This window comes from Hoplias malabaricus, chromosome 10 (genome assembly GCF_029633855.1).
Source record: "Hoplias malabaricus isolate fHopMal1 chromosome 10, fHopMal1.hap1, whole genome shotgun sequence".
NCBI classification, from domain to species: Eukaryota; Metazoa; Chordata; class Actinopteri; order Characiformes; family Erythrinidae; genus Hoplias; species Hoplias malabaricus.
The window spans coordinates 11,250,374-11,264,426 of record NC_089809.1 but is presented as its reverse complement, the minus strand read 5'-3'; the positions used below and the strand labels follow the sequence as shown (position 1 = coordinate 11,264,426).

Below are 14,053 nucleotides of genomic sequence, written 5' to 3'. Positions count from 1 at the left end.
TCACTTCCAACCTGGAGAGAGCACTCCACCCTTTTCCGACTGAGTACCATGGACTCAGACATGGAGGTGCTGACCTTCATCCCTACCGCTTCTCACTTGGCTGCAAACTGGTCCAGCAAGAGCTGGAGGTCCCGGCCCAATGAAGCCAACAAGACCACATCATCCACAAAAAGCAGACATTAAATCCTGAGACCACCAAACCGGACACCTTCTGCCACTTGGCTATGGCAAGAAATTCTGTCCATAAAAGTTATGAACAGAATCGTGACAACGGGCAGCCCTGGCGGGGTCCAACTCCGACTGGAAACCAGTCGGACTTACTGCCAGCCATACGAACCAGACTTCTGTTCTGTTTATACAGGGACTGGATGGCTTGTAGCAAAGAGCACAGTACCCCATGCTCCCAGAGCACCCCTCACAGAATATTCCAAGGACACGGTCGAATGCCTTCTCCAGATCCAAAAAACACATGTACACTGGTTGAGCAAATTCCCACACACCCTCCAGGATCCTAGCGAGGGTAAAGAGCTGGTCCTGTGTTCCACAGCCAGGGCAGAATCCGCATTGTTCCTCCTGGATCTGAGGTTCAACTATCAGACTCTCTTCTCCTGTACCCCCGCATAGACCTTACCGGGGACGCTGAGAAGTGTGATCCCCGTATAGTTGGAACACACCTTCCAATCCCCCTTTTTAAAAAGGGGAAGCACCACCCCAGTCTGCCAGTCCAGAGGCACTGCCCCCGATGTCCACGCGATATTGCAAAGATGTGTCAGCCAGGACAGCCCCACGACATCCAGAGCCTTGAGGAACCCCCCGGGGCGAACCTCATCCAACCCCGGGGACCTACCGCCGAGGAGTTTTCCTACTACCTCGGCCACTTCAGCCCCAGTGATAGACGAGCCCTCCCCAGGATCCCCAAACTCTACTTCCTCTGAGGAAGACGTGCTGGTGGGATTGAGAAGATCCTTAAAGTATTTCTTCCACTGCCTAATGATGTCCCCACCCCCACCATATACAGTGTTGATGGAAAACTTCTTTCCCCTCCTGAGTCACCTGATGGTCTGCCAGAATCTTCTCGGAGCTGATCGAAAGTCGTTTTCCATGTCCTCACCGAACTCCTCCCACAACTGAGTCGCTTGGCTCCCTGGTTTCTGTTGGCTGTCTCGGGAGTCCCCCGAGCCAACCAGGCCCGATAGGACTCTTTCTTCTGCTTGACATCCCCCCTCACCTGGGGTCTCCACCACCGAGTGAAGGGATTGCCACCCCGACAGGCTCAGACAACCTTGCAGCCACAGCTCTGTTTAGCCTCCGTTAGCCCATTCGGACTCAATGTCACCAACCTCCCCCGGGATGCAGTCGAAGCTCTGCTGGATGTGGGAGTTGAAGATCTTTCTGACAGGTTCCTCTGCCAAACGTTCCCAGCAAACCCTCAGCACAGATTTAGGCCTGCCTGGTCTGTCTGGCATCCTCCCCCACCATTTGATCCAACTCACCACCAGGTGGTGATAAGTTGACAGCTCAGCACCTCCTTTCACCCGAGTGTCCAGAACATATGGCCGCAGGTCTCATGATCATTGAAATGCGGCATAGGGTCGATCATCGAAATGCGGCATAGGGTATCCTGATGCCAGGTGTACTTGTGAACACCCTTATGCTCGAACATGGTGTTCGTAATGGATAAACTGTGATGGGCACAAAAATCCAATAACTGAACACCACTCGGTTTCAGATCAGCAGGGTAGTTCCTCCCAATCACGCCCCTCCAGGTCTCACTGTCATTACCATTTCTTTGAACTGCTGTTCTTGCATAAGCACAAACAACCGTCAGAGCCCTTTCCCCAACCCGAAGGCATAGGGAAATTACCCTCTCGTCCACTGGGGTAAACCCCAACGTACAGGCGCTCAGCCGGGAGGCTATGAGTAAGCCAACTCCTGCCTTACGCCTCTCACCCTGGGCAACTCCAGAGTGAAAGAGCATCCAGCCCTGCTAAAGAAGCTCCAGGGTGGGGCCCCGGTAAACCTACTGTGGGCGAGGGAAGCTGTGTCTCTGTTTTTTCATCTGGGTCTTTATGGATCACTCTTTGTCTGGCCTGTCACCTAGGACCAATTTGCCTTGGGAGACGCTACCAGGGGCTATTGCCCTGGACAAAATAGCTCCTAGGCTCATGCAGGCATGCAAACTCCACCACGTTAAGGCGGTGATCCAGGGAGGGGCTGTTAAAAGTAATTTATGAATAATATATTTGGAAAGAGAAATGGGCACTACAGTATTCCTAAATGAGTAAAAAACTGTGTTAGGCACAAGTTTCTTATGCCATTGTGAAAGTTTATACTGTAGCGTTGGCATCTGCGTAACTCTGCAATTACACCACCAAATCACTAGGGCTGAATTTTAAACATATTCAATCCTATGTAGTACAAAATGTAGTGTTGTAGTGGTATTAGTTTTATGAATTTTTAAAGTGTACTATTTAGGGAGTGTAGTGTAGAGGAGTTTGAACCATGTTCTTCAGACAGCATGGCTTAATGCGCACCTCCCCAGAGATGTAACTCATTGCATCTATGCAGACCACAATAACTTTGATCGGTCTGCATAGATGCAATGAGTTACATTTCTGGGGAGGTGCGCATTAAGCCATGCTGCCTACAGCATAGGTTTGACACAGAAGTGTTAATTGAGCTTAATATACTCAGGAGACAGCAACCTCTGTTGGTTTGGAGGGGCAGCACAAAGACTGGGGAACCAAGAGTGACGCAAGTCTTTTCATCTAAAATGTTTTAAGCACAAATCTTCTTACAAAAATGATAATGGGAAATTAGAGTAACAATACATCATGGTACTTTCTATACTTAGTACATTCAAAGGTAAATATTTTGTACTTTTACTCAAGTGGAGATCTACAACGAGGACTTTTACTGGGGTAATATTTTACCTTGAGTATCTGTACTTTTACTCAAGTACATGGTTTGTGTACTTTATCCACCACTGATTATTGGCTTAGCCTATTGCTATAGCTTGATATTACAGCTGATGGTTTTTGTTTGTGTGTGTTTTGTACAGTAAAATATTGCTATATTGACTATCATTTGACAGCTCTGTTGTTAGAAATTGTTAACAGTTTTAAAATGTTATTCCATGGCTAGAACATAGTAATTGGAATAAATAAGATTTGTTTTGGGCTTTAGGGCAAATAAGTGATGGGCTTTTATATGAAAATAATTATGTTAAATGAATCAAAAAATTATGGTTGCATAAAGAAGGAAAATAAATTGGTTCTCAAAACAAAAGTGACAGAACACAAACAAATTTGCATGCTCTTGAAGGTAGTTTGTCTGCTATTGCTGCGCTAACAGTTTCTGCAGTACTTTTAAGGATTTAGATGAAATGTTGGAAAATTTCTTTCAAGTTTTATGGGCAGCCATAGCCTAATGGTTTAAGGACCAGGCTTGGTACCGGTGGGAACATCCATGGCAAGCCTTGAGCAAGAGTCTCTGGGCACAAAAGATGGCTGTCCCCAGCTCTGGGTGTGTTCACAGCCCCTTCTGGGTGTGTGTGTATGTGTGTGTATTCACTGCCACAGATGGGTTAAATGCAGAAGATACATTTGTACAGTGACGAATAGTAGCATGTTATTATAAATCATTATGGCATTCAGCCATAGGAGCATTAGTGTGGTTGGGTCCTGATGTTGCATGATAAGGTTTGAAACTCAAAACTCATTCCCAAGTTATTTGAAAGGTATTGAAACATATTGAATGGAGAAGACTAGGTGTTAAGCCTACAGTTATAATTAGGCATGGTGACTTCAAGCTCATTTAAGTCTCCTTTCACTTTATTATTTTGTATGAACATTATGCAAGTTGTGCCTGCAGAGTTGAATAGAAACTTTTATAAAAATCCATGATTGTTGATTGTGTTTTTTATTGTTGTTTGATTGTTTATATATTTATCTTTAAATCTTAGGTTGGGTTATGGACTCACTTGGATTTCAACATTGAGTATAATGGCGAATCTGTCATTTTTGCCAATGTGTCAGTTAAAGATGTGAAACCAGTACCTTTGGAGGAGGGAGGTGGTGGGCCAGGTCATGAAGCAGGAGGGACAGGTGAAGGACTCACTGTGACTCACACTTACAGTGTGCACTGGTTTGAAAGCCCTTTGCCCCATGCACGAAGGGCAGAGCGCCTCAGAGATTACTCCTTTTTCCCAAAGACCCTGGAGATCCACTGGCTATCAATTATCAACTCATTGGTGTTGGTGGTGCTGCTGCTGGGCTTTGTGATCATCATCCTTATGCGGGTGCTGAAGAATGATTTTGCTAGGTGAGTATAATGCTGAAAGGAACGGAAAACTAAAGGAATGAAGCATTTATATGGGAAGGATATAGAAAAGAGGGATGTAGAGTTCAATTGCAATTTTGGCCACATATGGTACAATACCATGTTTTGTTTATTGTCTAGGTAAAATATATATATACACATTCAACACATGCAGATATTAATTCAGTTACTGTTTATTTGCTAAATTTAAAATATTGGAAAAATGTGATTTTTATTTCTTAAATGTTATGCAAAAACAACATAGAACATCAACATTCGCAAAAGGTTGTTCCCTTTAGTGTTAAACTTCTTTTCACTTAGGAAGCAAAAAAAAAAAAAAACAATACTGTCCACACACTTTTTTTTTTACTTCAAGGAAAAGCCTGTTTGTGCTGAAATTTGAAACAAAACAAAGAAAATATTCACTTTTTATTAATGAAGTTTTATGGTATCTATTGCATTCTGGTAGAAGACTCTGGAAATGGTGTTAACTGTTTGCACTACAAGTACTTTTCTATGTAAGACTAATCCCTTGAAGAACAAACGATTTAAGTCACATTTTAAATGAGAAATTTTCTGCTAAAAATCTGACTAGATTAGCCACATGCAAAATTGTATATTGTGTTTTGATTGGTTGTAGTCTTGTAAGGAACCAATTAAATTTGATGCCAGTAAATGCTGTGTTTTTGACACTGGTCAACTAGCATGACAAGAAATCTGCTAGACTCAAATTACATTTGTGCTAGTTCTGGTGAGTTTTCAGTTCAGCAGCATTCACATTTTGCTATGTTCTTTACTTAAACACTGAAAACACATTAACCTTAAAGACTACAGCTCTTTCATTGATTCTTAATGCTGTAACAGGTATAATGTAGAAGAAGATGGCAGCTGTGACGATCTGGATCAGGGAGATAACGGCTGGAAGATTATTCACACTGATGTCTTTCGCTTTCCACCATATAAGAGCTTGCTGTGCGCTGTTTTGGGAGTGGGAGCGCAGTTTCTCACTCTGGCTACAGGTAAGAATTATTGTCTCGTAGTTCCAGGTTATTATGTTATAGCTCATGTGGCAAAATGTGGTAATTAATTAAAATCTGTTTCTAGAGTGTCTAATAGTGGGGCAGCTATGGCCTAAGGGTTAGAGAAACTTAAGGGTTAGAGAGGCTTGGTAATGGAAGATTGATAGTTTGATTCCCATGACAGGCAGGAACATCCATGGGTGAAATATCCTTGGGCAAGGCACCCAACCCCCCAAAGTGCTCCCTGGGCACCTGCTGGTGTGTGTGTTTGTGTGTTTTTTACTGTCCCTAATCACTAGTGTGAGTTTGTTCACTGGGTTAAATTCACTAGACTGATTTCGTGGTACAATGAGCATGTCAAAATAAAGGTTTGAATATACATGACAATCAAAATATAATATGACAGAAAAGATGCAAGCTGAAGCATCAGCTTAATATGCCTACCATGTTTATCTAGTTAACCTGTAATCCTTTCACTTCAGTTTGTAAACAAATAAATCAAACAGTAACAAAAAAGTATGTGACATCGGAGTAAGGGGAAAATGCAGAAATTTAATAAGGATACTATTCACAAAAGACCAAAGCATGATCGATAGAACGGACAGAGATAGCAAAACACATGGAAAAGATCGCTCAGTCAGCTCTCAGTACTCCAGAGAAAGTGATCTGAATAGGAGAACGGAAAGAAACAAGACACAGTATGAAAATTAGCTAGATGTGGGCATGATAATTTATGTTTCTGTCAACATTTTTATATTTCAATTGAAGGTGTCCAAACACATCTATCTTAAAAAGAACTTGTTTAAATATAACATTTGGCTTTTTTCACCTGAGCACCCCCTTCCTGCTGCTGAGTGTAATTCAAGTTTACAGTACTGTCATGAAATCAAGTCTTAACACACACCTCTCTCTCCCTCGCTCGCTCACTGGCTCACTCACTTAAACACAACTTGCACACACTCTCCCTGTCTCTCTCACAGACAAACACACGTCTCTCTCTCACTCACAGACAATCACCTCTCTCTCTCTGTCTGTCTGTCTGTGTGTCAAGTCAAGAGAGTTTTATTGTCAATTCTGCATATGTACAGGACATACAAAGGATTGAAATTACATTACTCTCCTCTCCAAGATGCAGTAACATTTAACAAAAAATAGACTAAATTCAACTAAGCTAAGTATATAAATATATGAAAGTGAACAAACAGAAGACAAGTGCAGACATACGATACCAGCAGCTCACTGATAGACATACATGAGACAATGGGACACTTACTGAAGACAATAATCTGATTTGGAGGTAGGATAATGGATGAACAAGGCAGTGTACACAATAGTGCAAAAAGTTGTAATAGAAGGAGGTAGGATACTGGATGTACAAGGCAGAGTAGACAATAGTGCAAGATAAACGTATAACAAATAAATAAAGTGAACAAGTGCATACAGGTTCTATTGGGAAAATGTCACATTTAGGTCTGGTGAGGAGCTTAAGTGACAGTACACATATAAACAGGACCGGTGTAAACAGTAGTGCTAATATAGGGATATGAAGCCTGGAGGCTGGTTAAAGTGGTTGAGTGCCTGCCTGATTTTCTAAGTCACAGTTGGGTATTGGTGGTAATTGATGAGGTTGCTGAATAGTGTGTGCAGGGGTGCAGAAGTGGGAAGGGGGCAGAGAGAGAGTTCAGCATTCTCACAGCCTGGTGGATGGAGCTATCCCTCAGTCTGCTGGTCCTAGCCCTGAGACTACACAGTCTCCGCCCTAATGGCAGCAGGCTGAAGAAGCTGTTTAGCGGGTGGGTGGGATCACCTGCCAAGCAGAGTGCTTTTTTGTAGGAGGCGGGAGCTATATAAGTCCTGAAGGCAGGGGAGAGATGTACCAATGATCTTCTCAGCAGTTCTCAAAATACGCTGGAGGGTTCTGCGGCAGGATGCTGTGCAAGCCCCGTACCACGCAGTGAAACAGCTAGTCAGGATACTCTCGATGGCCCCTTATAGAAGGTGATCATGATGGGGGTGGGAGATCTTGCTCTTCTTAGCTTGCGGAGAAAGTAGAGCTGTTGGTGAGCCGCCTTGGCCAGTGATGCTGTGTTGATGGTCCAGGAGAGGTCCTCTGTGACGTGCACACCCAGGAACTTGGTGCTGCTCATCCTCTCCACAGCAGGCATGTTGTGTGCGAGTTCTCCTGAAGTCCACAACAATCTCCTTGGTCTTTTCAGTGTTCAGAGAGAGATTGTTGTGTTTGCACCAAGAGGCCAGCCGGCTTACCTCGATCCTGTAGTGGGACTTATCGTTGTTACTGATGAGGCCTACCACACTCGTGTCATCTGCAAACTTGATGGAGGTGTGTGATGGAGAGCAGTCGTGGGTTAGCAGAGTGAACAGAAGGGGGCTCAGCACACATCCTTCTCTCTCTCTCTCTCTGTATGCATGTATGTATTTTACTCACTCATTGAGTGATGTTTACAAAAGTAGCGAATGGCTCTGGGGCTCTGGCTGATTTTGAGCCAGGGAAATGTGTGTACTTGAATAAAATAATGTTGACTGCGAGATAAAATCCATATATCACTCATAATACACACTGGACTATGTTATTACAACAATAAAGTGTATCTTTGGTGGTACACTAGCTGTTATAACCACAGCAATCGACAGTAAAGCACTTGTTACCAGAATCAAATTCCAATGCTAAAAACTGAGCTAATCTGACTAAAGTAAGCAGGCGCTACCACAGGCCCTTGTTCATCAGTAGCTAACTTTAAAAACCAGCTTATAACACTGTCCTCATCAAAGCTTGTGTTCCACCAACACAAAGTGAAACTTCAGTCATTTGACCCACATAGCAACTGGTGAAAAGCACATATTACCAAAATTGGTAATTTCACTAACGTGAAAAAGTGAGCTGCTCCGGGTAAACTTACCAGCTGCAAACCCTGGCTCACTGCTCAGTAACTGTCAAAAACTGATTATAACACTTTCGTCAACAAAACTATCACTAATTTGCACCGCAACACATGACAAAAGGGGAACAAAAACATACTGCTCCAACGTCCTCATATCTGTTTCAGCTCACTCACAGTCAAGTATTTTCTCTCTCTCTTTATCAGTAGTAACCACGCCCGTCCCTATAGGATTGAGAAAAAAAGAGAAAATTTGACAATTACATTTTCTTCTTCTTTTTTTTTTTTTTGTTTGCTCTTTATTATCAGGTATAATTGTTATGGCATTGCTAGGAATGTTCAACGTGCATCGCCATGGTGCCATAAACTCTGCAGCGATTGTGCTCTATGCGCTGACCAGCTGTGTTTCAGGATACTGTTCATGCAGATTCTACACTCAGATCCATGGGCAACACTGGGTCTGGAACATTATCCTCACTTCCTCCCTCTTCTCTGGTGAGACATGATTTTTTTTTTTTACAGTATAGTACAGTGTGGTGCTTACCTGTTTAATGTAGAGCTGCAATGATTTATAATTTTTGGACAAATAAATCAAAATATGCAAAAGAACTTTCTGAGCTGTATGAAGTAATCTTTGTAATAAAAACTTAATGGTAATGGTTTACATATATATTTGAAGTTTTATATATAGTTTGTGTGTGTGTGTGTGTGTGTGTGTGTGTGTGTGAATATTTATCTGTATTTTTTAGCCCCTCTCTTTCTGACATGGAGTGTAGTGAATTCTGTTCACTGGTGGAGTGGTTCCACACAGGCCCTCCCTGCATCCACTGTGCTCCTATTGCTAGGCGCATGGGTACTTGTTGGCTTTCCCCTCACAGTCATCGGGGGAATCGTAGGTAAGAACCGGGCAGGCAGCTTCCAGGCTCCATGCCGCACACGCAACATCCCGCGGCAGATCCCCCAGCAGCCTTGGTACAAACACACAGCAGTGCACATGGCCATTGGAGGATTCCTTCCTTTCAGGTGAGCAGTGAAGTTGGCAATAAAATGAATAATACAGTTTCATAAAATGGATTTGCATACACTACCTGTTAAAGATTTTGAAGACATCTTGCCTTTTACTGAAATTATGAGTCTTCACAAAATAAGATATTAAAAATTGTATTGCAATGTGTGTATTAATATTGTGCAACATAAATAAAAAAAGCAGTAACTGCATAATATTTATTATTGATACATGTGATTTTTATTTAGTTTTTTGTTTGATTGTTTTTTCTGTATATTGCCCTAGACCTAGTGTTTAACCTCTCAAGTAGACATGAAAGAGTATTGAAATATAATATCATGATTATAGTGGCCAGTATTATCACAGTTACAAGTATTATTGTGGTATTGATAAAATGTGCTGAAACATGAGCAAAAGTACTGATACACAAATCATTTCACCAAATGTTTCACCAAATGTGACAACAAAAACTTAGCAGCATGATTATATATGAACTCTATGGAATTTTACTAAGCACAATTTAAGGTAGTCTCAACCATTCTGCCAGTTGCATTCTGAAGGGGTAAGCATTTAAGATGGAACAACTAGTTAGTAATTCTGGCTAGAAAGCATTATTTTTTTGGCAAGTTCTGTCTTGTTCGTCATTAACAGTGAAATAACTAAATTGTAGTTGGCTTACTTTTAACTTTTTTTTCAGCAGCTCTGGTGTGGTGCCCATTGTCATATCCCTGCACTGATTTCACCTCCCCTGGTTTTCAGAGTCATTGGGTAGTGAAATCAGAAACAGAGTTCTGTCACTGTACTGTGTTTCCCCTGAAAAAGTACAAACCCATGTTACTTGCTGTACTAGCAAGGCTGGGCAAGTGAGATGGTTGTTAACTTCAGTGATGATTTTTCAACCACAGAAAACTATTCTTCAAGACCTCTAGGAAGTTGTGCTTATTGTTAGATCAAGTTTAGTGTGAAGGAAGGAGGTCTGAGAGGGCAAACGAGAGGACATGTGAGTGATGATGGGGAGAGTTTGTGTGGGAGGCTCCAAGGAGTGTTAGGGAAAGGAAAGGCAGCTTGGAAGTGGTGGGCTGGGCTCAGATAAGGGATATCATGGCTTTGTTCAGTCCCCTGCAAATGGAACAAAAGTGCATATTTTGCATTGATTAGTTGTGTACTCTGAAATTTGAGTACTCTGAAGTTTCTTAAATAATATTTTGCTCTTTCTTTCATTATTTTGCAGTGCCATCTCTGTGGAGCTGTACTACATCTTTGCAACAGTTTGGGGAAGAGAGCACTATACTCTTTATGGAATCCTTCTCTGCGTTTTTGCAATCCTGCTCTCTGTGGGGGCCTGTATCTCTGTGGCACTCACTTACTTCTTACTTTCAGGCGAGGATTACCGCTGGTGGTGGCGCAGCGTGTTGAGCACAGGCTCCACGGGCCTCTTTATATTTGTCTACTCTCTCTTCTACTACCACAATCGCTCCAGCATGAGTGGTCTTGTCCAGAGCGTGGAGTTCTTTGGCTATTCCTTACTCACCGCCTTTGTCTTCTCACTCATGCTGGGGACTGTCTCATTTTGGGCTTCGCTAATATTTATCCGCTACATCTACCGCAGCTTAAAGATGGACTGAGCTAGAGTGTAAAAGATTTTCTCTCTGTTTTTCTCTCCCTGTCTCGGTCTGTCTGTTGCTCTTAATCTATAATTTCTTTGTCTTGTTGAACAAGAACATGAGTCTTGTGTGCACCAGTGCCCAAGCAGCCTACTCAAGTTTGATTAGCTGGAATTCTAAATTCTGTTACTTAATTACTTGAGATATAATAATGGATGAATCTTCAAAAAGTATCAAGCAAAGTATTTGAGAAATGGATTCCAATTCAACTGTTTTTGAGATTTTCTCAGTAATGCCCTGAAAATTATGTCTTGTAAACTCTGGTGTTTTTCAGTCTAATCTCTTCTGCGTCTAATTCTTTTCCCTGTAATTTACCTGTATTTTTACAACAACAGGAAACCTGATTTTGGTTTCTGTCATTAGGTTATACATTATAATAAATCCACATTTTTCTTGTTTTTAACTGACTGTAAAGAAATATGACAAAATTATTGTCATTGGAAATTGATCCTCCACTAGATACACAGCAGATTGAAATTAGTTTGGAAAATGCTGGAGTATTCACATTCATAAAGTTCATATTTAGAATATATTCTGAGCAAATATTAGACATGCATCTAGTTCACCACTGGTTAAATCAGTGAAGTTAAACTGTGGCAAAAAATGGTTGTATGTGAACTCTTATTTCAATGGGATACAAAGAAAAGGGAATTAATTTCATCCATATAGCTCAAGGAATATGAAGGACATGGGATTTTTTTCATAAAGGGTTAATTTGGGCAATACGTTTTCGATGTCAGTGGATATGTGGTACATTGAATATTTGTATGGGAACATCATTTTGAATTGGAAAAGGGCATTTATTGAACATTTAAGTATGACATAATTTTATATGCTCCACTCCACAGATTCAGTCTTGTATTGAATCAAAAATGAACCAGCCAATTTGTAGCGAGAGTAAATAGAGTAACTACAAATACAAAATGAAATTCAGGAATATTGGTGGGTAAACATCTGTGTTTATGCTACAATGCTCAACTAGACCAAGAACCAGAGGAACCCTAAAGCTAAAATTTAAGAATATTTATGGTGAAACTATTTTGATATTGCATTTGATATGTTTCTATATCTATAAAAACATTCATATATGTCCAAAGGTATCCTTTGACACCTTCTAATTAGCAAACTTGGCTAATTTAAACTGCCCTTATTGCTTGCACAAACATTTGCACACACTGCTTGTATAATTTCAATGTAAAGACATTATCTATATTAGAATGGAACACCGTGGTGCAGTCAAATATGAACCCAAGTCACTACAGCCAAGTATCAGCTTGGAAAAGTAAATTTGTGTTATATGGAGCGATGGGGCATTGTTAAATATGTCTGGGCATGAGCTGTGATCTACAACTATACCAGTTTTCACTAATGCTTTTATGGATGAATGAACACAGGCAATAACTATAGTAAAGCCTTTATGGAAGAGTAGAGGGTGTTATTGCAAGAGAGTGGGAGCAAACTTTCTATAAATATACTTTATCATGTTGGAGGCAGCAATAGATATGCCACCACACTAATGTTAATTGATTATATGATAAAGGCTATATTTATAGCTAAACTATCAGTAAAAGAAGTCACATGCATTCAGTTATTGTTTGAAATGGCACTCTGAATTTATGTATTTGATGTCCTGCGACACCTTTTTAAAAACGCCTGTAAAGCTGATCCACCTTAGCTGCGGTGCATATGAAAAAACACTTGGACATAGAACAGCATGTGTCTGCCTTAAAGTTCATTGATCCTTAATGTAACATGGGACTGTCTGTGTATACTCTAAGATATGAATGTGTGGAGTGGAACATCAAAAAAACTTGTAGGATTCAGGATGGATCTTGCTAATATAATGTGGGACATGGGAGCAATATGTACTATAGTCACCAGTTACTGTGACCTACTTCAGCTGTACATATACAATATTTTCAATAAAGCCACCTTTGTTTCTTACAAAACAAGACCAGGCAAAGCTACTTTTGCCAGACAACTACTGGCTGCAAAGTATTTTTCACAAAATCATCACTGATATTTCAGGTTTGAGGAGATACTTATTAATTCATGTAAGTCCAAACTACATCTTTCTGATAAGATGTCCTTCAGAGCAATATAGACTTATGGGTACTATTCCATAATATTTTAATACAATTTGTTTTGTTTTATCATGGAATGTTATCCATATTTCTTGGAATTATGTAACACAGAAAAATCGCAAACAGATGTTCAATTCAAACTTTTTTTTTTAATCAATTTGACTGACCCTGTATTCTGACTTGCAGTTTAGATGGCACATCTCTAGGGTTAGAAATTCCCACTCGTGATAATACCCTTAATTGAGTTTCACCTTCCTTCCTGAGCATAGCTTTATCCACTTTATACATTATCCGCTTGCTTACTTGAGCTAGAAGTTGCCAAGAAGTCATTTTCCATGACCTCTTCAAACTTGTTTTACACCCTCTGCCATTGACAAAACTGCAAAGTCGTTTGCAAAAATTAGTAAAAAAGTGTAAGTGTCTTGTGGACTTTGCTCTTGACTGATGGTAATGGAGATTATGAGATTGCAGCTACTGCACTGAAACTCTGGTTAGTTATGCTGCCTATTGTGGTGAAGAGGGTGCTGGGCCATAAAGAAAAGAATACAATTTAACAGTCAATCTACATCCCCTCCCTCCCCTGTGGTCATGGGTATGGGAGAAGCATGAAAGGAACCATCTGATAAAGATAAAGAGGTACACAAGTTATAGTTTCCTAAGCCTTTAAAATGGTCACATAGTCTGGTTCAGTAAGCTACGCAATCATGGGGGGATGAGAGCTGACTTGACAGATATCTAGAAGGCAGTCATTGACACCCTCCTGCTGTATTCAAGCATATTAAAAGAAAGTTGAGTGGAAAAAAAAGTGTAGTAGATAAATGTACGCAAGCAACAGAGAAAACCTCAGTATTGAAAGAATTGTCATGAAAATGCCATTCAAAAATTTGGGGGAAATTCACAAGAAGTGAACTGCTGCTGGGATCAGTGCTTCAGGAGCCACCACACACAGACGTATCCAGGACATGGGCCACAAATGTCACATTCCTTAAGTAAAGCCAATGCCAGACAACAATAATAATAATAATAATAAGTTATATTTATATAGCGCCTTTCTAATACCCAA

At 40.8% G+C, this 14,053-nt stretch overlaps 1 protein-coding gene across 4 annotated transcripts in view; it reads left to right on the top strand.

Moving 5' to 3' along the window:
• tm9sf1 (transmembrane 9 superfamily member 1) overlaps positions 1-14,053 on the top strand; it is a 20,953-nt gene extending 6,900 nt beyond the window's left edge. For all 4 annotated transcript variants that reach the window (XM_066682560.1, XM_066682562.1, XM_066682563.1 and 1 more), the window contains exons 6-10: positions 3,965-4,323; positions 5,185-5,339; positions 8,546-8,731; positions 8,986-9,259; positions 10,474-14,053. In XM_066682560.1, the coding sequence (XP_066538657.1) occupies positions 3,965-4,323; positions 5,185-5,339; positions 8,546-8,731; positions 8,986-9,259; positions 10,474-10,867 (1,368 nt within the window). In that variant the 3' untranslated portion in view covers positions 10,868-14,053. The remainder of the gene's footprint in view (positions 1-3,964; positions 4,324-5,184; positions 5,340-8,545; positions 8,732-8,985; positions 9,260-10,473) is intronic.